This window comes from Apostichopus japonicus, chromosome 5 (assembly GCF_037975245.1).
Source record: "Apostichopus japonicus isolate 1M-3 chromosome 5, ASM3797524v1, whole genome shotgun sequence".
Lineage (NCBI taxonomy): Eukaryota > Metazoa > Echinodermata > Holothuroidea > Aspidochirotida > Stichopodidae > Apostichopus > Apostichopus japonicus.
The window spans coordinates 2,078,993-2,102,897 of record NC_092565.1 but is presented as its reverse complement, the minus strand read 5'-3'; the positions used below and the strand labels follow the sequence as shown (position 1 = coordinate 2,102,897).

Here is a 23,905-nt window from a genome sequence, read left to right as displayed (position 1 = left end):
TATCACCTTTGTTTATGGTGTAATTGGAGTAGGTAATTGCATCTATGCACTGGCGGATCCAGGACCTTTGTTTGGGAGGGGCCAAAGTGGCATTAGAGTGATATGGGGGAGGGGTCTAAGGGGAGGGGGTGCCTTTTCTATTGCTGAATGCCCTCAGATGCAATTTGGTGCGACAAAAGTGTACAATGGTGATGTTAATTTACTTCTAAAAAAAATGTTTCCCAGGTGTAATTTTCTAAAATATTTATAAAACAAAGTTGGGATCATCTTTCTCAAGAAATTTTATTTCTCATAGGTTATAGGTTTCTTACAACCAGCCTGTAACTGCAAAATGGTGTTAAACTGTAAATCCTCATGCTCATACATTTACATAGCTCCCAACTCTTGAGAAGGCAAATGCTGGTCCATGCCACGAATCGCCGTCCTGGGGGAGGGGTATAAGGGGAGGGGGTGTCCCCCTCCCCTTTTGAATTTTTTTGGAATCCTGGTGATGCCTACATGTAAAATGGTGGCACTTAGAAAGGCTTTTGTCACCCAAAATTTTCTGAGAAATATGCATTTTTTTGTGTGTAACATCAATAAATTGAATAGTAGGTGATAATTCATTCTTTCCCGTTCGCTGCTCGCCCCAATGAAAAGAAATATAGGCTAATTTGAGGTTCAAATGATGCTGTAAAGTAGGTTTTATACTCTATTATGCTAAATGCTAAAGAAATGATGGTTGCTAAGTCAAAATTTGATGCAAATTTTTTATGTATACTTGACAATTACAATGCGGTTTTTTCGGACGCTTGTGCGGGTCAGCGGGTTTGGGTGTTAGAATGCGGGTCTAATTCCCGCGAATTGCGGGTCAGTTGGGAGCTCTGCATTTAATTTTAAACCAGAAAACGAAAAGGTTTAGACTAGTCCAGGCGCGGCGGAACGGAAAAATTATTGGGGGGGGGGGGCTAATGTGTGGAGACTATCTAAGCGGAGCGCCACCATCGGTTGGCGCGGAGCGTACAATAAAATTTTAGGTTTTTTCAAACCCCCAGATGGCCGGAAACGGCACTTCCTGAGTGTTTTATGCTGCGAATACCTAGCCCTAAAATATGGGTCTCAAGCCTGCAATTTCTCAGATTGCATGAGAAAGTCTGTAAAAACATTGTAATTTGTATATTCGATGGTGTTTTAAGAGAGTAGCTATTACTCGTAGTGTACTCGCAAAGACGTTTTTGAGTGTAGTAAGGGCAGTGGCGGAGCTAGGGGTATTGGTCGGGGGGGGGGGGGCACTTTCGACACTATCTAAGCGGAGCGCCACCACAGGTTGGCGCGGAGCGTACAGAAAATTTTTGAGTAAAGATACTCTATAGATTGCAGGAAATGACCCATTACGGGCCTTGCTAATTTACAGATAAACGGAGAATAAATAGGTGTCATTGCCATTTTGTCGAAAAATTACACCAACAGAATATGACAAATGTCAATAGGTAGATGAGAGCGCAATAAAATAGTCAATAATCGCGAATAAGTAAAAAGCAGTGAAAAGCTGAAAAGGGCGCCAGCAGTCCCTTTGAGTCCGTCAGGGGGGGGGGGTTGCATCCGCCCCCTGATCGTATGGACGCTCCGCCACTGAGTAAGTGGATGTTGGAGAACTGGCTGAAATGAGGCAAGTCATTGTCCTAAGACGAAGTTGTGTTGCGCTTACCGGTATACTCACACTCACTGCTTCCACTTTTCACGGGGCGTGAAGACGCGGTTGGGTGAAAATGTGGTCTATAGCCAGGGGACGGGCCGAGGGTCCCCCAGCATTTACTAAAATTATTACACCTATATAGTATACGTGTGCATCGGACAGATCGACAAGTATGCGTTGAAAAATGGGCAGATGCACGTTTCGGAGCCTTGGTAAATATTGGGGGGGGGGGGCTTATCATGCATTTTCCCCCTCAACTTTTGCAATGGGGGGCTAGAGCCCCCCAAGCCCCCCCCCCCCGGTTCCGCCGCCACTGGATTAGTCTACCACTGCTATTCCTCTCGATTTTTTTAATTTCCAATCATATGATTTAGCGGATGTTCGGAAACACTTTTTGGCTCACCTTGGGGGGGGGCATGGCCCCCCTTGGCCCCCCTTGGATCCGCCAGTGCATCTATGTATGTACTGCAGGCCTATGCAATTTTGGTACTATATAATTATTTGCCCGCCTTTTCAGGTGACTGCACGTGATGTATCTTCACATGTCAATCATCACCGAAATCGGGATTTGGAATATTTAAATGAGCTAAATCGATGATATGTCGATTTAAATATGTATATGTCAATTTGAGTTGCTAGAAACTGGTATAAGTCCAAGGATATTGACTTCTACCGATTTAAATCGACATAACATCGATTTAAACTGGTAGATGTCGATTTAAATTGACATATACCGATTTATTTTACATATCACCGATTTAAATCGGTATATGTCGATTTAAACTGGTGTAAGTCGAATTAAATTGGTATATGACGATTTAAATTGACATATACCGATTTCATTCGACATATCAACGATTTAAACTAATATATGTCGATTTAAATTGACATATACCGATTTATTTTACTTATCATCGATTTAAACTGGTATATGTCGATTTAAATCGATGATATGTCGAATTAAACTGGTATATGTCGATTTAAATCGATGATATGTAGAATTAAACTGGTAAATGTCTATTTAAATCGGTAGAAGTCAATTTATGCTGCTGGAAACTGGTATATCGAAGGAAATTGGCATATGTCGATTTAAATCGGTATAAGTCGATTCCCCACGATTTGACACTGATGGCCCCCCAGCGAATATTTTTTCCCAAACTGAACTGACACTGAAATTCCACGATTCTGATTGGCTCTCAGCGAGCCAATAGGTTTCCGTATAGGTTTCCGTACGTATAGGTTATAAGGCTATATACAACTAGTTAACAAGTCAAAAGGACACAGATGTCGTCAAATGTTTTTTTTTTTTGTGTAAACTCACTGGCTGGCACACACTCGCTCACCGTCTTCATGGCCACTGCATATTCGACAAGGCCTATCATGATTCATTGACTGAATACATTTTGAATTTATGATTATAAAACTAAAAGTATCGCAACTCCAAATTTACACAAACACCTCGTACATATGTACATCGGCTACATGTATACAATTACAAATGCACTGTGTTTTATTGTGTTGTATACTATACACAGTACAATAGGCTACATTGCACGTGCTGTGTAAAGCGGAGTCAATCGAGTAAACATACGATCGAGGACTGCCTATAATGGGCGCAGTAGTTGGCAATAGTTGATTTATTGTGTTAAGAACACTATATACTTTCGTTCATATATAAATACCAAAAGTTCTGGAAAGTTGCTAATGTGAATATCTTGAATTTGTTCGTGTTGATTATACTGATATTGACAGAGTATGGAGGGATCCATGTTGAATACTAAAGTATATCACGTGCTCGCTGAGAGCCAATCAGAACCGAGGAAATAATTTCAGTGTCAGTTCAGTTTGGGAAAAAAATATTCGCTGCCCGCCATGGGTTTGGAGTATCCAACACAGCGAAGGAATTCTTTAAAAGTAAAGCGCCCTCGATTCCTCTGATACATGGCGCTGGTATATTCTGCACTGCATAGCACAGTTTGCATGACACTTCCGGGACGTGGGTGTAAGCTGTAAATGTTGTATGTGTAGCTAGAGATATTCGTGATATCGGTGATATTAGTCGGGCCCCGAGTCAACTGGCCCAAGAGACATTAAGTGGCCCAGATTCTGACTCGCCAATGGAGGACTGCACTACAGCCTTAGTAGTTGTGGCTAAGGAGTCCTCCGATTGGTTTGATGAGACGAAACAGGCCACTGATCTCATTGACTCGAGTGGCCCTTCCATGCACCCTGCCCGGTCGCTTCCGCTATACCGGACACGATGGTCGCTAGTGGACCTCCTGTTCCTGACAGGGAGGTCCACTCGATCAAGGTTGACGAGGAGCTAAGAACTCTGCTCGCTCGTAAGAAAAGGGGGAACACTACTAGGGGCCTGAAAAGACCCATATTGGGAAAACTTCGGAGGTAATGCGCAGGCCTGTTGTCTACTATCGGGACGGCGTACCCCGGATGAAGTTTGGAGTGGGTTAGTTATTAGGTGTGGGGGGGGGGTGTGGTCGTTACATAATATGGGTTGGGGGTTCTGTTTGTGGTTTGGAGTTGGCTTTTTGGGGCTGGTTTGTAGAGCTTTATTGTTTTTGGTTCTGTTGGCCTTTGGGTCCGTGTCCTTTTCACGTCACGTTAAACGCTACATTATATACATTTGTGGGTTAGTGAGAGATTTCTGTTTGTGGGTTTTCAGTTGGGTTTTTGGTGGTTGTTAAACAGACTGGGATTGTTTTTAGTCCATCGGCTGAGTATCAAATTTCCACACTTTCGTTGCACCCCCCTTGCAGCTTTAGTTTGAGTAATGAAATGGGCAGTTAATAGTAAAAGAAACAATATTCAGTGTGTTTTCCGCAACGACATTAGTTATTTTGGAAGAAAACAGTGGTTAAACATAGGCATATTTTAAATGAGCGGAAGCCCAAAAGCAGTTATGAGGCCCATCCACTGCTGCACTTTCAACCAATGAATGACCCTTATTTAGGTCATGTGATCTGCCTTCAGTATTTTGTCAACACAAAACATGGCTGTCCCCACAACTGCCTCTTGTTTGTGTCATACGCGGTTAAAAACGACGAGAAACTGTCACATTTTACAGATCGTAGTTGGAAAACGTTTGTGTCAAGTGCAAAAGAGTGGAAAGAAATTGGTTCCGGGAGAAAATTTCAAATTGCACAGCAAACAGAGGCATTATGGAATGTAGTAGGCCTCGCTAACTTCGACCAATACGTTTACCATCGGCGTTGCTATCAAGACTTTACCAATAAAGCAAATCAAGCAAAGGCCAGAAAGAGGCTACATTCGGCAACGACTGAAGGTATTTAGGCCCTAATATTATTGTAATCACTCTGAAATACAGATTCAGAAATGCATTTATGGTGTCTATAATCTGAATTTATTAACCTATCTTAGGCTATAGGCCTAACGTTAGGCCTAACGAGTAAACGTTAGGCTAACTGTTTACTGTACCAGGCTAGGCCTAACGTTAGTGTACTAAACGCATAGAAATTGATAAGGATAGAATGACGTCATGCGACATACACTGAAGCCACTCATATAAGTGGGGCGCTTTCTGTGTACGGCAAGAAGGAACCGGCGCGTAATACAAACACTACGTGTTTGACTAAACTAAAGTGATAAAGTTGACATAAATTACTCGAAATGGTGATATCGCGTGTTGCATTTGGTTGCAAAATCGTCGAAAATGTCGCAGTAGACTGTAGTTTCACTTTGTAATTCTTAGGAAGCGATAAAAGAAGCAATTACATAGGAAACTTAAATAATTTACTAGTGTCGTCTGCTAATTTTTTGTATTGTTATTCACGGGACCCGGGATATTGTAAGCCTAGACCAGCCACGGTTGTCCTTAATTAGGATGCGATATGACAAAATCCTAATAACAAAAATATTCACAACCTCACATTTCTTAAAACTGTATCCCTAACGATAGATCCACATGCCAGAATAACATGGGATGACTGTTAATGTCCTGGGCTTAGCCTATCACTTCAATAATAGGGACAAAGTTAGGCTAGGCCTATGTACGTAGACGTAGCCTTGCCCTGGTGTAACTTAGGTTAGCCTAGATCATAACTTAAGCCTAGAATATTTCAGTCTATTGTACCAATATTCAAATGCATTTCTCCATTGCAATGTACTCCAAACACTGTAAATTGTGGCAAAAGGGCGTAAGCAGTATAGCATATAGCCAGATATCCAAGTTTTGAGGTAGGCCAATCGCCTGATCAACCTAGCCACGTATGCTGTGATGGACAGTAAATCTATAGGCTATTTTGTCTAAATTGACTCAACTATGATTTTAAGGTCTAATGATATTCACTTACCATGCATGGACAAAGCTTTGTACAGTATAGGTAAAACGTTAAAACAACACTCAAGCCACTACTCGTGCTACTGTAGCATCCAGTCCTTTGATGACTGTGACTAAATGTAGACATCCATCAAACTGTATGTACTCTCACTTGATAAGGTGGGATATGATATGCTGCATAAACTACTACCCACTTTGCAATATTAACATTAAACTGGAAACTGCATGCACAAACTAATATGGAAGTATTAAACAAAAGTAGCTATGTGTTAGAAGGGGAGGGGTTGCTTTTCCACAGCATTTTCCAGGGACAACTATGACATAATCCAAGTGGATGGCACTAAAATAATACAAGAAAGAAAAGTGTTTGCCATGAGCCTCTCAGATACCAGAAATGACACTTTCCAGACATTAAAAGTTGCATAAAACAAGAGCCGGGTGTATAATGTTCCAAGGATAATTGAAAAATAAGTCAACACACAAGATGACACTGTTTTCTAATCTATTAGACTTCTTCTCTCTACTGCTACCAGGATGTGAGTGACCACATATATAAACAAACAGCTCTCTAAGTAGTGATACCCTCTCACCCTTTCTATGACTTACTGTTATCTTACCAGTGAGAGGAGTAATAGACAGGACTGATTGTCTCACTAGGGGTGATTAATATACATGTGATCAAAGGAGATAGATATTCAATATAGCACTGTTTGAACAGAACAGACTCAAAAGGGGAGGATTGAAACCCATCCTCTGTATCTGCCCATGTTATCTTGGATATTCTTGAAAGTAGGTTCGATTCCTATGTTAATATTCTCACAGATGGTGAACAGACCAAAATTATTTTCAATAATGATAAAAATGGGTACCACCTTGTCATTTTTTTAAATGTGCAGAATCATTATTTGAATCCATCTCTGACAGTGCTAAAGACCATCCATATTCTGCTGTGAATGTGCAAAGGTATTCACTGTTGCTAAGATGCAAGGACAGAAGAGGATTAAAAGTGCCATCATCAAGTGTTTTCAGAGTTGTCCAATTCAGTGATTTGTTGTTCAGGAACTTCAGGTACCATAGCAACATACAATAACATTCCTTCATCACAGTGAATTCATTTCTAACAAGACTTGCTTATGGATTACTATTTTACTCCAGATCCCATCCAGCTCTTTCAATCTTTGATCACAAAATAGCTAGTTTGACCATATAAATCCACACAGTAGCATAAGTTCATTGTTCCCAATACAATTCAGAATTCCTCGACTTGGGTCTGCAGAGAAAAAAACAGAAAATCTCAAAATTAGCAAGTAGAACAACTTGATTTTAATCTCATTATGACACAAACTGATGGTAATCTCCTTCCAAGAAATAATTTGTTAATTTTGTTTCCAGAGTTACTTGCTGAACACCATCTGCGCAGATATCACGTGATAATGAAGATTGAGGAGAAATTTTCAACCTACGATTGTTCTATTATGGAAAGCTCTTTCCATTAGCAGATCATTTTCCAACACATAAGCCACTGTCCAAGATTTTAGTTGCAATGGGCTTAATGTTGGTCTACTTGAATACTTACTAGGCCTACAGTAGAGCTAGTACTAGAACTGTAGTCTAGGCTGTGGGATTTAGGAACTAGACCTAGTATAACAATGTCAATGGTATTGCTGCGTTAGGGCTGCGCCTAACGTTACTGCATTGTCACTTCGATTTGTCGCTCCACTTGCTCGAGTCATTACAGGCGAAAGAAAGTTTTTTAAAGTTGGTTCTTTAGTCAGAAGTAAAGTACTTACCACTCTGGTCGTCATAGCATGTCTTTGTTGTGAAAAGTTTAAATACTCTTTCGAAAACACGGGTCAAAAGAAATTCAATTTCAGAGTAGAATACACACTGTATGTATGGAGACGTACAGATGATCTGGGTTTTTGCCGTACACAGAAAGCGCCCTCACTAATTTTCAAGGCTTCACTGCTAAAACACACGGCAATACACTGTGTCAGCGTTCTGTCCTTATCAATTTCTATGACTAGACGGTACTGTATAGGCTAGGCCTAGGCTAGTATACGTTAGACTAGGTTTAACGTTATTGTTAGGCTAATGTTATGGGCCAACAAAAGGTGCAGCCCTTACCAAACCTGAATGCATTCATTAAGGCTTCATTAAAGCTTCGAATGCTTATAAATGATGGCTTATATTTGCCCCAAGAATGCCTTCGCTAAGGCTGCACCAGAGCCGAAAAATTTAAATTAGCAAAGGCTTTGATGACTTAAATTTGCATATAAGTATTCACTTTGAAGCTTTAAATAGGCATTCGCTCTGCAGCCTCAATGCTAGCATAAATTTGCCCTGAAGCCTAAAATGAAGGCTTCATTAAGGCTTCATTAAAGCTTCGAATGCTTATAAATGATGGCTTATATTTGCCTCAAGAATGCCTTCACTAAGGCTTCGCTAAGGCTTCGGTGTATGGCTGCATCAGATCTAGCCAAAAAAAATAGCACAGGCTTTGATGGCTTAAATTTGCATATTGGTATTCACTGTGAAGCCTTAAATTGATGAAATTGTTTTGAAGATTTAGAGTGAAGGCATTTCAGTTTCCTCATGATTGACTCGACCGTACATACACTGTACGCTTTCCACCCAACACTGTACGGGTTCAACCTTGCGTTTAAATATTACCTTCTTTACCTTAATTATATCATGAAGCAAATTAGTTGTATGCACCTCACATTATTTGGTTTGACAGCTATTTTATGTAGGTCCTTTCCAATGCTCCTGCCCCCTCCCAACCCCTAGCAATCGCTTGAATGATTTTACTAGGAACCTATCAGTCCCATGCATTCATGAATGCCTCTTCACCCCACACATGCAATGATGAAGAGACGATTTATATTATTTCTAAAAGAAGAACACTTTAATTCAACAAAATGTTAATCATAGTTATTGAGAAGCAATTGTGAATGAAATTTTAAACCAAAGAGTTTATCAGTATATGACGTCCCTCACACAAATTTCTAGTACCCTTTACATGCATGCATATTTCTTGAGCATGTTTTTTGCGCGGGGTTTGAAAAAATACATGTATGAAAATGCCCTCCTTACATGCACTTTGGCATGTGTGAAGCATGTATTTGAAATGTCATACATGTACATGCGTAAAGCATGTTTTTTGTGTCGGATTTGAAACAATTCATGCTTGAAGTATGTTTTTAAATCCATTGCATGCACTAATGCAAAGGATATATTCATGCATGTATTCCATGGAAATACATGCATGAAAGTATTTGCAAATGAGGCAATGCTTAGAAATAAGGTAACATTAAATAAAATACTGGTTAAGAATAGACTACTTACAAGAAATGTGAAGAATAGACTTCTTAAGAAAAAATTGATGAAATGCTAAATCTGGACTGAAAGCACCGAACATGGAAAATCAAAGTTTTATTTATGTTGAAAACATATACTAACAAGTGTAGTGAGAAAGGCAAATTAGTGTTATCCTGGCAAGCTAAAAAAAGTATATGAAAAACTGAAAAATAAGGAATTGGTCACTGGCATGTAGATAATGTACGGTAGATATAATTATGAAATGGAATATAGCTGATAAAAAATATAATACAGATAAGCTAAGAAAGAAAGCACCTTAAATGCAATTATACAAGTGTAATAAAAATGGTACATCGAAACATTACATATGCCCATGTGGCACCCTTAATTGTGACTACATTTTCCTCACTATAGATGTGTAGTGTTATACTGTAGTATTATAGTATAGTATACTGTTGTAAAGGTAGTAATGAATGAATCATGTTGAAAGATAAGATCTGGATACCCAAAACACTGATGAAGTCATAAAATTTGTTTATCCAATTAAAGAATGGATTGGAAGCTTACAGAATGTTGCCTCACAGAATGGCCACTCTGTATGCTATAAGGCACATATATAGAATACATATTTATCATAAAATTAAGGCAAAAAGAAAACATGAGCAACATTAATATAGTTAAGCTACATCAAAAATATGTAAACATTCTAAAAGCATTAAATTTGGTGTAAAACATAAAACAAATTACTAAACTTGGTCCATTGCTGACTTCTATTCCTATAGGCTTGGTAATTTGTGGAGCCGAATGGCAAATTAAGAACAGAGTAGAAAACTTTCTAGCACTTGACATTGAAACAATATGCAAAGGTTAAGAGGCCTGATTTACGTATTACGAACTAGGCTATGACTTAATTAATGAGACTAGGCTAGGCTAGCTTTGATTTGCTGGTGAACGTAGTTTACCCGGCTTTAGGCATAGACCTAGGCTAGGGCCTAGGCTAACTAGCATATTCATCTTAGGCCTAGGCCTAAATAGGCTACCATCATATTAGTGTTGATAAGGTAACGATTGGGGACAGGGTTAGGAAAACACTATGATTTGTCAAAAAACCTTATTAGCCTAAAATCTCCGGAAGTTTGTGCAGTAGACTACTCCTAATGTAGTTGAAGGCCCAGCCAAAATTGTTGCCGTATTGGATACATGTTTATATTTAGCATTGGCCTAGCCTTAGCTGTAGCCTACATTTCTTTCCACAAAATGTGCCGTTAAAATAACAAAAAAGCAAATGTTCTATAGTAGGCCGAAGGTAGTGCAAATATTTGGCTGCATCGAATACACCGTTGTATTTAGCCTTGGCCTATCTTACTAGCCCTGCCTATATTTCTTTACACAAAATGTGCTGTTAAAAAATGTTATAGGCCTAGTAGGCTGAAGGGCCTGCTAAAAAAATTCCTGTATCGCGGAAATCGAATACACGTTTATATTTAGCCTTGGCCTATCCTACTAGCCTAGCCTACATTTCTTTACATCATATGTGCCGTTAAAAAAAAAAAATGTTGTAGTATAGGCCGAAGGCCCTGCCAAAATTTTTGCTGTATCAGATACACATTTATATTTAGCCTTGGCCTATAGCCTAGCCACCATTTCGTTCTTTACATAAAATGTGCCGTTAAAAAAACAAATGTTTGAGTGTAGGCCGAAGGCCCTGCCAAAATTTTTGCTGTATCAGATACACATTTATATTTAGCCTTGGCCTATAGCCTACCCACCATTTCGTTCTTTACATAAAATGTGCCGTTAAAAAAACCAATGTTTGAGTGTAGGCCGAAGGCCCTGCCACATTTTTGCTGCATCAGATACACTTTTATATTTAGCCTATAGCCTAGCCAACATTAGTAAAATTTGCCGTTAATAAAAAACATGTTATAGTATAGGCCGAAGGCCCTGCCAAAATTGTTGCTGTATCAGATACACATTTATATTTATTTAGCCTTGGCATATCCTACTAGCCTACATTTCTTTATATAAAATGTGCCTTTAAAAAATATATCCATTTATTTAACCTTAGCATCTCCTACTAGCTTAGCCTATATTTCTTTAGGGAGCGGGATAGCTCAGTCGGTAGAGCTCCGGACTACAAATCAAAAGGTTGCGTGTTCGATTCCTCTATGATTCACAGAGAGGACATTCCCTTCCAAGTGTGAAAAAGCCCACACACTGGATGGCGTACCGCCTGCCCTAACTTTCACTACCGTCGTATTTATCCTCTATGTTGTATAACTAGAAAATCATTTATATGTATTACAGAACTTGATGAGACGCCTCCTCTGAAAAAAAACCACATCTATTGGAATTTAAAATGAAGTGATTCCACAACAAATGTGCTACATTGACTTAGTTAACAGTTTAATATTTAATTTATGCACATAAATTACGAATGTATTCATACTTGATTTACTTGTAAATTAACACCTCTCAGACTGGAAAACATACAGATTTATATTGCTCAGGGATGTATTTACCAAACCCAACCATGTAAACAAGGCTGCCAGGGGGGTGCAACGGAACCCATTTTCTAGGCCTCTTTTTGGTACTCAGCCGATGGACTATTTTGGTTTTGTTGACCTTTGGTCCGTGTCCGTTTTCTTTGCACGTAAAAAGCAGAGAGAGCTCAGGGTACCTATAATATAACACTGGTATGAGAAGCCGACTTTATTCATTGGTGCTACACAATAGTTGGCGCCATTTTATACTGCCAACGGAATGCGGAAGATATCAGACAGTTGATCATGGCACTGGTCAATCTGTTAGAGTTATGGTAGACGTGATCGGCAGTATAAATTACATCTCCACAATCGAACTTTATGGTAAATTGAGACATTATTCGTACACAACGTGTAGAATAGACATAGGCTTAGATTTTAAAAGTATTACACCGGGCTAGCCTAACGTTATAAGCCTTAAGTTGATTTACGTTATCATATAGACTAGCCTATAAGTTAAAACCGGCAGTGCTACATACCTGATTTGTTGTTAAGCCACTTGCAACACATATTCGCGAGTTCCTGCTTGCGGGAAGATCACATATACATACATACATACATATTATAAAGTGATATGTTTTGTTGGATCTGTGACACTGGTCTAACAGTACAAAGGGATATATGCCAACTACAGTAAATTAATGTTATTAGTGAAATAAAGTTTGCTTCCCAGTTTGCATAACATATAAAATTGCTTGCGTCCCGATCGAACACCAGTTGCGTTCATTGTATTACCTACTGTTACTAGGTAGTGTAGTATCACTGCTTATACTTTGTGAATGTTATAGGCTACACAATATATACCAGGCGCGTATCCAGGGGGGGCGTTGGGGGCGCGCGCCCCCCTGGTAAGAAAAGAGGAGAGGAAAACGAGAGAAGAAAAGGGGGAAAGAAGGGGAGGAAGGAAGGGAAAAGAAAAAGAAGAAAAAGGAAAAAAGGAGGGAGTAGAAAAAACGGCAAAAAACTGGGAAGAGAAAGAGGAACAGTGACATAATTACAGGGCTGATCACTATTATATACACAGGGTAGCCAGTGACGGATCGATGATTTCGGAAGGGGCGTGCTCCTCACCCTACCCCTTAACACCGACATCTCCATTTTGACATTTCCATTTTTCCTCTATATATATATATATATATATATATATATATATATAATATTGTAAAGCGCATTTGAATATATATATGTTATAGTATTTGCGCTATATACGGAACCATAATAATAATAATAATATATATATATATATATATAGGAATAACGGAAAAACTGTTAAACAGCTATGCTGCATTTAGAGAAAGGCTGGATCTCGAGTGAGATACAATAATTGAATTAGGTAAGTGATTGGAAGTAAAACAGCCAATGTTTGTTTTTTCGCAGAGCTTTCGAGCAAAACTAGCTCTTCTTCAGTGCATGATCACCGAAAGTGACAAGAAGTAGCAGGAATTGAAACTGTTTTATAGAGAAGATGTCGGCATGGTTGTAAAGGCAAAGCGACTTACTGATTTCTGCTGAATTGAGCAGAAGTTTTAGAAATTCGGATTATTTTAATCCGCGTCGGATTATTTTAATCCGATTCCGTCGTAATTGTAAAGGAATTGTTTTGGTTTATCTGGGACGGCAAATCGTTTCTGATGTTTAAACTGAATGGTGCCGTGGTCTTTAGGTTTACCCTTACCAAACATGAATGCATTCATTAAGGCTTCATTAAAGCTTCGAATGCTTATAAATGATGGCTTATATTTGCCCCAAGAATGCCTTCGCTAAGGCTTCGCTAAGGCTGCACCAGAGCCGAAAAATTTAAATTAGCTAAGGCTTCGATGGCTTAAATTTGCATATAAGTATTCACTTTGAAGCTTTAAATAGGCATTCGCTCTGCAGCCTTAATGCTAGCATAAATTTTCCCTGAAGCCTAAAATGAAGGCTTCATTAAGGCTTCATTAAAGCTTCGAATGCTTATAAATGATGGCTTATATTTGCCCCAAGAATGCCTTCACTAAGGCTTCGCTAAGGCTTCGGTGTATGGCTGCATCAGATCTAGCAAAAAAAATAGCACAGGCTTTGATGGCTTAAATTTGCATATTGGTATTCACTGTGAAGCCTTAAATTGATGAAATTGTTTTGAAGATTTATAGTGAAGGCATTTCAGTTTTCCTCATGATTGACTTGACCGTACATATACGCTTCCCACCCAACACCGTGGGGTCAAACCTTGCGATTAAATATTACTTTCTTTACCTTAATTATATCATGAAGCAAATTAGTTGTATGCACCTCACATTATTTGGTTTGACAGCTATTTTGTATTGGTCCTTTCCAATGCTCCGGCCCCCCTCCCCACCCCTAGCAATGGGTTGAATGACCTATCCGTCCCATGCATTCATGAATGCCTCTTCACCCCACACATGTAATGATGAAGAGACGATTTATATTATTTCTAAAAGAAGAACACTTTAATTCAACAAATATTAATCATCGTTATTGAGAAACAATTGTGAATGAAATTTGAAACCAAAGAGTTTATCAGAATATGACGTCCCTTACACAAATTTATAGTACCCTTTACATGCATGTCTTTTGCACAGGGTTTGAAGAAAATACATGTATGTAAATGCCCTCCTTACATGCACTATGGCATGCGTGAAGCATGTATTTGAAAAAAAATACATGCATGTTAATGAGCTACATTACATGCTCCAGCAAATACGTGCTTAAAGCATGTATTGATGTTTCATACATGTACATGCTTGAAGCATGTTTTTTGCGCGGGTTTGAAACAATGTGCACATGCACTGTGGCATGTGTGAAGCATGTATTTGAAATGTTTTATACATGTTCATGCTTAAAGCATGCTTTTTTTGTCGGATTTGAAACAATTCATGCTTGATGCATGTTTTTAAATCCATTGCATGCACCAATGCAAAGGATATATACATGCATGTATTCCATGGAAATACATGCATGAAAGTATTCGCAAATGAGGCAATGCTTAGAAATAAGGTAACATTAAATAAAATATTGGTAAAGAATAGACTGCCTACAAGAAATGTGAAGAATAGACTTCTTAAGAAACAATTGATGAAATGCAAAATCTGGACTGAAAGCACCGAACATGGAAAATCAGTTTTATTTATGTTGAAAACATATACTAACAAGTGTAGTGAGAAAGGCAAATTAGAGTTATCCTGGCAAGCTAAAAAAAGTATATGCAAAACTGAAAAATAAAGAATTGGTCACAAGTAGATAATGAACGGTAGATATATGAACTGGTATATAGCTGATAAGCTAAGAAAGGAAGCACCTTAAATGCAATTATACAAGTGTAATAAAAATGGTATATCAAAACATTACATATGCCCATGGGGCACCCTTAATTGTGACTACATTTTCCTCACTATAGATGTGTAGTGTTATAGTATTATAGTATAGTATACTGCTGTAAAGGTAGTAATGAATGAATCATGTTGAAAGATAAGATCTGGATACCCAAAACACTGATCAAGTCATAAAATTTGGCAATGTTTATCCAATTAAAGAATGGATTGGAAGCTTACAGAATGTTGCATCACAGAATGGCCACTCTGTATGCTATAAAGCACATACATATATATATTTATCATAAAATTAAGGCAAAACAAAACATGAGCAACATTAATATAGTTAAGCTACATCAAAATTATGTGAACATTCTAAAAGCATTAAATTTGGTGTAAAACAAAACAAATTACTAACTTGGTCCATTGCTGACTTCTATTCCTATAGGCTTGGTAATTTGTGTAGCCAAATAGCAAATTAAGAACAGAGTAGAAAACTTTCTAGCAGGTACCTGTAAGCCAAACACTAGATTTTCAAGATTTTTTACAGCACATGCAGCTCATCAAATTCTGGGAACTTCTCCCCAGGGCAAATAGGGAATATCTACTTCACATAACTCACATACAAACAAAGTTCATATTAATTAAAGTGTACATTTACAATTGCAAAGATATTGGCATATCAAGATTAAGGCATATTTTGTAAATATTCACTTGACCCAAAACAGTAGGGATGACACATTTCCCCAAGCCCAACATGCAGTATATGTCAGATATTATGTTTATAAGCTACAGTATTTCTCAATTAGCAGAGTTGACAGTTGACACTTTTGGTAAAGTTTGTACATACATTGCAAACATTTCCCGGTGCTTTGTACCGTCTGCACTGAAAATGCGCCCGCTACACCACTTGACAAACGTTACCCCATGCTGCTTGCAGACCCTATATGAATCATGCTGTTTGCAGCCGGTATTCTACTGTTGTATGCATCAAGGCGTGGGGCAATTCCATGACAAAAATCTGTAAAGAACAGAAACAAACATAAATATATATAGGCTATAGATATTTATTATAGAGAAAATCCATTTTTACTCCAAAGAAATATATTATTAGAGAAAACCAGAGAAATAAGATATGACTCATAACTCACAAATAAGGAGTAGTGTTTTAGGAAATAGTATTTTCTAAAACATTACTCCCTATTTGTCAATTATGAATCATATCGTAGTTCTCTGGTTTTGTCTAATAATAATATTTCATATATATATATATATATATATATATATATATATATATATATATATATATCTACATAAAACAAAGTGTCACTTCTGGTCGAAAAAGTGCTCGATACACAGGGTAGAACTGTATGTTTAAACATCAATTATGGACAGTGTGCACCTAGGCTATGATATCACACCTGTATGCTTCAAGTCTATTCTTGGTACAAAATTTGAAAACTTCAAATGTCAATATTCGAGAACAAAGCATTAGATTTGAATGTAAGTTTTACCAGAATGTTCAGATTATAGTACTCTTTGATATAACTTTTGGCTGGACAATCCTTTTCGAATGGCAAAAAATACCAGCATAATTGGATGACTATATGTGACATAGGCCTACCTCAAAATTTTCACTACTCTCGCATTCTTGGACAAAACTGTCTTCTTCAACCGATGTCTCTGATGGTACAATGCCATCCAAAAAATGGAACTTCTGGGTCTGAAAAACTTGTCTGTAAGAAAAAGTATGAACAACTTTTACTAAAGTTATAAGCAACCTCAGGCCTAGAGGGAAGCTGATAGATGGCTGTGGAGTGTCATTCTTCCCTTTAAATGAGGGACTATTATTCAAAGAGTTCTATCAATTGTTCTGATTCAAGCCCTTGCAGCATATGAAAACAAAAGCAAAAAGAGACACAAAGCAAAGATGGTACAATTGTTATATCAACATCACTTCCCCAACACCTCTACTACTTTAAAGATGAACAATAATGACATTTTACATTACTCTCTGTACAGTGGATTGTATTTGAATTTTCCTTAAAACTGGGACGTTGACTTTCAAACACAAACGGTATCTTTCTGCTGATTAAAGAAAGTTCTGGCTGAAATTGCTACTGATGAGACAGTTTTTTGGGAAATCTTTGCAGGATGCATATTTATAGCTGATTTGAAGGGAACTGTACAGAAAGTTGTGTATCTCTCAACTACCTACCTATCCTCCTTTAAAAAATGCCTTTAAAAAAATACTACAAAAATCTAACCTGTTTCTTGTTGCCAAGGGAGGCTTGTTGGCATTCCAATGCACCTGTCAAGCGTTTCAAGAAATGCAGTTCCCCGCAAGTGACTGTTGTAAGGAAAGTGCAAAGGTTCTGTGAAATCTTCTTGACATAAATTGAAAATGTTTGTTAAAACTAGCTTTATTCTGTCAAGATATGTCCATATATCAAAGAAAACAATAATAAGACAGAAGATGTCACCCAGCTGAAATGATGCGTGTAACCAGACCAACAAAATTGAAGGTTTATCTTAATGCATCACAATTAGTGTTCAAACGATTTACTTAATCGGAATCGGAACGATTACTGCATAATCGGGACATAATCGGAATCGGTAAAAATTACGTGGAATACCAGTTATGTCATACCGATTATTCAAAAACATATGGAAGGTGAAAATATCATTATTCAAAAACATATATATGGAAGCTGAAAATATCAACTGATGTATTAGGTTTGCTCTTTTACTACGAAATATTAAAATAATGACACCCTCTATACGTCTTTCACGATGTAATTTCATCAAATTAGGCTGCCATGGTCGCCGATTTTGCTTCCCTCGTAATAAGTGACTTCATATTTCTCGGCATAGTAAGCATGGTAACAATAACAATTTCGCGAATTAACGAATGTGCTGGACAGGGTCGAATGTAAGCGGGGGCGACGGGCGAAGTTCGCCCTAGCAAGTGCTAAAAAAGCCATCCTAAATCACAATTACGTGTGCGAAAAAGAAGAGAGAGTTCTATGAGAAAATCGCCCTGGTATCTGTGTAAAATTAGTTGTAACAAGCGTTTGCTTTAGCAGCGCGAATGGCACAAACAGTTCTCACAATCCCGCATCAAATTTGATGCAGTGCGGGCGGGTCGCGCTCAATCATTGGGAACTTTCCGCACACAGTTACTGGCAAATGACGGCCTCCACGAAGCAATTTCAGTACCAGCGACAATAACCTAAAAGCCCCACAAATCTCCGACCACATGGTAGCTATACTCCACACTAAGTCAGCATGGAAATCTAACTTAGCCATTTGTTTATTCGCTCAAGTTGTGTCGCAAATAAAAAATAAAAATATCCATGGAAACTGCAATCTTCGACCACACGTTAGCCTAACAACCACACCAAGTCAATGGGAAATATACCCCAAGCATCGTTTTGCAAAAAAAACCAACCATACTTTGCGTAGCTTTTCTACATACTTTCCTTGCTGCTATCGTCGCGCATGGTACCCGAACACCACACGTAGTCAACAGGAAAATCTAGCCTAAGCATCTCTTTATTCGCTGAAGTTGTGACGCAGTTAGCTAGAACTAAAATATCCATGAGATAACCTGCAACCTTCGGCCTCATGTTAGCCTAACAACCACACTAAGTCAATGGAAAATGTAGCCTAACCATCGGTTTGCAAAAAAAAAAAAAAAATGCGTAGCTTAGTTTACAACTTTCAATTTGCTGGAAGTCGGCATTTGTTTGGAAGGTATGTGCGATGTCTTAAAGAGGGAATGTTGTATTTTATATTGGAGTAGTTTCTAGTTGTTATTATTTCTTTACATCAATCTGGTAACATTCTACTTCTAGAATAATTTTAAACAAGTTACGATGGTACAATTTGCTTTTCAGTTTGATTGACCTGAGCATACATTTTCTAATTGAACTTGAATGGAGTTAAATAGGTAACGAATAGGTATGTTTAACTTCAAGTTTGTAACATTTCTATTTGTTCATAAACGGTATAATACTGAAAATAAGTACAAAATAATGTTGGAATGTAGGCAATATGTAATTAAAATTCACACTTTGGTAAAGATTGAAGATGGATGGTTTGTCTTAGAATTAGATGCTTTTTGAGATGGATATTTTGAGGCCGTGGCTATTCTTACGACTAGTCGTAACAATTATTTATAAACTATTCTTACGACAAAGGCGAATTCAAGGGCAGTAAAGTAAATAAAGCAACTGCGCATGTAGTAGGGGTAACCCTAACCCTAACTTTAACCCTAAACCCCAATCCTAACCCTAACACTAACCGGAAATTATTGTTACTCCTGGTCGTTAAAAATAGTTCTCCTGTCATAAAAAAAAGCAACTGCGCATGCGTAGTCGGAAATTATTCTTACGAACAGTCGTAAGAATAGCCACTTTGTATTTTGAGTAACTTTCTTAGCCCATTTCAAGCCATTAACAGGTGACGTACACGTCGAGGTGGTTAGGCCATTCGCTTAGCAACTAGGTAGGATGTCATATTTTCGAAATTTGTAAAAAAAAAAAAATCTTTCCGAGAAACTCCAGAGGTAATTTGGTCAAACAAAAGGATACCTAGGCCTAGGCCTAGTAAGAGCCTTGTATTACCACGAAAGCAAAAGGAAACAGGAAAATCACAACAATAATTGTTTCTATCACAAAATTCATTGCCGATTTCGTATAAACGGGATATTTTCTCTTTTTCAAATAATCGGAATCGGTACGAATATGAAAAAAATAATCGGTAATCGGTATTTTCTGTTATGCATAATCGTTTGAACACTAATCACAATATCAATGCAGCATTTGCAGTTCATATTTGGACCAAACAATCAGTTCAGAAACAATATATTTGACCTTCCCTGATGCATGATCCTTCCAATGAATGGTGTAGCTTCTAATTTAACATTGCACGTCTTTTAGTTTTTCATAAAGTAAAGAAAACCAAAGTAGCCTAGGCCCCTAGGCCTAATTAAAATAAAGAAAAAAATGTAAACATTATGAGAGCATGCAAAACCATTACTGTACTTACATGGTAATTGTAGTTGGGGTATACGTTGATACTTTTGTAACTCTCTCCTGAGCTCGTCGTACTTCGGTTAATAATATCTTCTTCGGTCCCCAGCAAGCTTCCAACATATTTGCACTTCTTCTCCTGCTGGTAAACGACTAACGAACTGAACCACGTACAATGCAAGTGGTATATTGCAAGTGGTAGGCTATAGTATAGGCTACTACAACATGACCGAAAAGTTGAAATTCGAAAAATGCACTCAACTAAATCACTGGAAATAATGAATCCAAAGTGCTTTAAACACTAGATCCGTTGACAGAAACAATAAACCTTGATACTAGAGTGAACGCAACAGGAGGTGTCCACTAAAATGAGCAAAAAATCCGAAGAAAGATGATACCGACAATACGCCACAGATGCCTTCCGATATATACTTTTACTATCATTAAAAGTGTATAAGTTTTACCGCCGAAATTGATAGTCACGAGTAATGCTCCTTGTAAATGTGAACTGTAATAACTTAAACACAAAACGAATCTATTTGGTTCGTGTTTCGTGGGTTTAACAGGTCAGGTGTAATTAATTAAAATAGATTTATTTAGAAAGTGTGGGTTGTCTTTTTTTGGGGTATCGTTTGTCTCGGCTTTAGAAGACCAGACAAAATTAAAAAATAATGAATAAACGTACCGGGCACGTCGTCTGCGGTTTAGTTCCGCGTCGTTACGGTAGGTCATTATGCATATTCATATTGTCGACAGCAATGTTCAACTTAACTTCGACCGACGTAAAATAGTATACTGTACTGTACTGTACTGTGCGCATATCGCGCGATATGTATAGACCCTACGTACCTTCTCCTTAGACTTTAAAAGTACCGACGACGTTACTTCAGTTCTATACTCTAAGAAAATTCCGGAACTTTTGTCGATCAATATTGAGGCCTACAATGCTTTCTAAATATAGAGACTATTTCAGGACAAGCAACCCGTTGAAATGTATGCCACGAACTACACGGTGCGACTAAGCTCATCTCAGTTTGACGATTTAGACAATGGTGTGATAAGATGCCTTACGTTAGGCCCAATATGTATGACACTAATGTTAGTGTAGCCGTAAGCCCTGTTAGTACTAGTTCTACGACTAGTCTGAATACTACTAACGTTGGTGCCACTCAACTCCCAACAGAAGGAATCAATGAAGGCAATGGAGCTGAAAGGTTGCTAAAATGACTTTTATTACTTCAGTTATGATGGAACTGGATGTTTTTCCCACCATGAACAAAAAGGTATACAGCCTGTGGTATTGGTAAGGCTATAGGCTGCCTACAGAAAACCTAGTACTTTTTAGTAGGGTAATATTGTGAAGAGGCCTAGGCTATATCTTCTTTGTATTACTATTACTGTCTTGGTCTATACCTAGGCTTAGCCCTGTAGCCTAGTCCACCAAAATTACATGGGCAGGGTACACAATTAAGCTTCTTTAAAGTTAGGAGCCTGGAACTGCCCTTAAAATGCAAAGCTGGAGGCAGAATTTTTTTTTTTTTTTTGGCTAGATCATACTAGTCTAAAGTATTTTAGTAGTAAATAGTAAACAAACAATACTGTGGTTCCTGTTTAGTCCAAAGAGACATTAATTTAGAGAAATTTAATGTTAAAGTTACAGTAGCAGATTCGAACTGACCAGAAACGTGGAGCAAAAAGCTCATGAACGTACAGGTCACTGTGTTATAACATAATCTTTTTACTTGAATTTGGAAAGCTGATTCTGATCAGTATTGTTTGGAGAAAGAAAGTAATCAACACAACAGGAACACTGTAGATATAAATGACTATATGAATAAATTGTGAATTCAGTACAATGCTGAAAAATGTTATTCTTGTTCACAATTGATAGGTTAAATCAATTTGAAAAGTATTTGTTGCAACTTGCTGTGGTAAGCCTCTCATCTTTCTTTCTGTCTTAATGGCTGTCGTTCACTTTTGACTCAAGAGGGCATTGCGTATCTCTTTGGTAATTTGTCAAATCTTTACCGCTTAATCTACAGCGCAAGAGTTACCTGAATAATTAGATTGAAGGGCTCGTGTTCAGTGCTCAGAAGGAAGAACAATTACACTTAGGTTGCCGTTCTATTATTTTTTTCTTGGGGGAGGGGGGTGGGTAGGGGTGGATGACAGAAGTTGTTTTGCAAAGAACAATCCAAAGACTTTTTTGCTGTTAGTCACGATGTAAAGTAATGCCAAATATAGTTTTTGTTTTGGCCTACAGTACTCAAGGAAGTCGTTCTGTGTATGTAACGCTTAGCTTAGGCTAAGTCTACCAGAACAGGAAAAACTTCAGCTTTGGTGAACATTCAAATTTGCACATTTTCTTGAAATGTACTGCAACTAATTTTATCTTTTTTTAATTTGTTTGTGTGTATATATAGGCCTCAACAATTCTATTTAGTCTCAAACTGCAAGAAATTGTGATCTAGGGTTGTTATACTTGACTTCAAAAGAACGTAAAGGTCATAGCTTGGCTTGTGCATTTAACACAGGTTTGTCTTGGGGGACATAAGTTTTTATCTGTGGAATGCAAACTTTTTCGGCAGATGTGTCCCTGGAACGCGCGTTTTGAATTCCTAGTAACTAAAAACACTGGCTGACATTTTTCCAATTGAATGTTTACATTTGGCCACCCAAAAAAACATTTGGTGTCCGTAAAAGGGTTGTGACCCCAATTTGACTACCAGGGGTGTAACATAGAATAGTAGTCCACTTGACTTTCACCAACTTATTGTAGTAATGCATTTATTGAACATTAGTTAATGTATAAGTGGTAAAATGATTATTTTGAGAGTGCAGGCAATACCAAATATAAACTTCAAAAAGTCATAGCGCATCATCCTGTATTTTTTATAAAGTTTTTAAATTTCTGTCATCACAGTATGTAAAGTTGCAATCAAGGCACAGTTTGAAGCATGTACAGTAGCTAAATACACAATGGCATTTCCTTATAACTCATGGGAGAATACCAAATCAATGCTTTATATTTCAGGGTGCTCCATTTAATAACATATATCACCGATGCATGAGGATACTTTAAACAACCAGCTAGCTGAAATTTGAAAAAAAATGAGTGCTTGTTTGCTTCTTAAGATGTCAAGAGCTCATCTGGAAAAGAAAAATAATCAAACTCTTCATTCCTACCAAAACTTATTGTGATAAAATATGATATAATCATCCTATATACAGTATTATCTGAATCATCATCATTTTAATTTGATAGAGAGAAATATCAATAAAAATGAATGGTACTTGACAAATCATCCTAAGTTTCATGGCAGGACATTGATTTTTATATGTCATTTGTATGAATCATCTACAGAACTAGGGATCCCCTGATACCCTGGCCACCATGGATGCAGAACAGTTTCCACTTGTATCACAACACTTAAGAAGAATGGTTTACTTTCTCTACTTACTTTATTTTGAGTAATGAGTTCCAATTAATACATACTGTTGTTCACTGGAATTCTGATGTAGGGTTAAACTTATTACAAAAGGTGATCAGAAGGTCATTCTCTTGACAGTGTAGCAATAATATTCAATTGTACATAATTTAAACAGCTTTAGTTGATATCTCCGTGTCAAAATTAACTCATCGTATATGGCTGTGTACACAGGAAATATTTTACCATTCATTAAGCTTTTCATCACTTTATTGT

General features: G+C 37.7%; 2 protein-coding genes across 8 annotated transcripts in view; one reads left to right on the top strand and one right to left on the bottom strand.

Moving 5' to 3' along the window:
* The first annotated feature begins 4,398 nt into the window (after window positions 1-4,398).
* The window catches only part of LOC139967268 (uncharacterized), a 58,939-nt gene continuing 39,432 nt past the window's right edge, over window positions 4,399-23,905 (top strand). For 5 of the 7 annotated variants that reach the window (XM_071970868.1, XM_071970867.1, XM_071970866.1 and 2 more), the window contains exon 1: window positions 4,399-4,976. In XM_071970868.1, the coding sequence (XP_071826969.1) occupies window positions 4,625-4,976 (352 nt within the window). In that variant the 5' untranslated portion in view covers window positions 4,399-4,624. Of the gene's footprint in view, window positions 4,977-8,716; window positions 12,179-23,905 lie in introns of those variants that run through there. The other 2 variants (XM_071970870.1, XM_071970871.1) reach the window with 2 other exon arrangements.
* LOC139967273 (uncharacterized) lies at window positions 15,474-21,007 on the bottom strand. The gene is made up of 4 exons (XM_071970880.1): window positions 20,218-21,007; window positions 17,433-17,515; window positions 16,790-16,901; window positions 15,474-16,186 (listed from the first exon to the last, which is right to left on the bottom strand). The coding sequence occupies exons 1-4, from the start codon at window positions 20,322-20,324 to the stop codon at window positions 16,156-16,158; spliced, it is 333 nt and encodes a 110-aa protein (XP_071826981.1). The 5' UTR covers window positions 20,325-21,007; the 3' UTR covers window positions 15,474-16,155.

What these genes read in the sequence shown, in the direction of transcription:
- LOC139967273 (XM_071970880.1), bottom strand. Translation starts at nt 20,324, where the DNA reads ATGTTGGAAGCTTGCTGGGGACCGAAGAAGATATTATTAACCGAAGTA. An exon ending in CCCTTGGCAACAAGAAACAG is followed by an intron (nt 16,902 to 17,432) that starts GTTAGATTTTTG and finishes TTTTTCTTACAG; the next exon opens with ACAAGTTTTTCAGACCCAGA. An exon ending in AGAGTAGTGAAAATTTTGAG is followed by an intron (nt 16,187 to 16,789) that starts GTAGGCCTATGT and finishes TGTTCTTTACAG; the next exon opens with ATTTTTGTCATGGAATTGCC.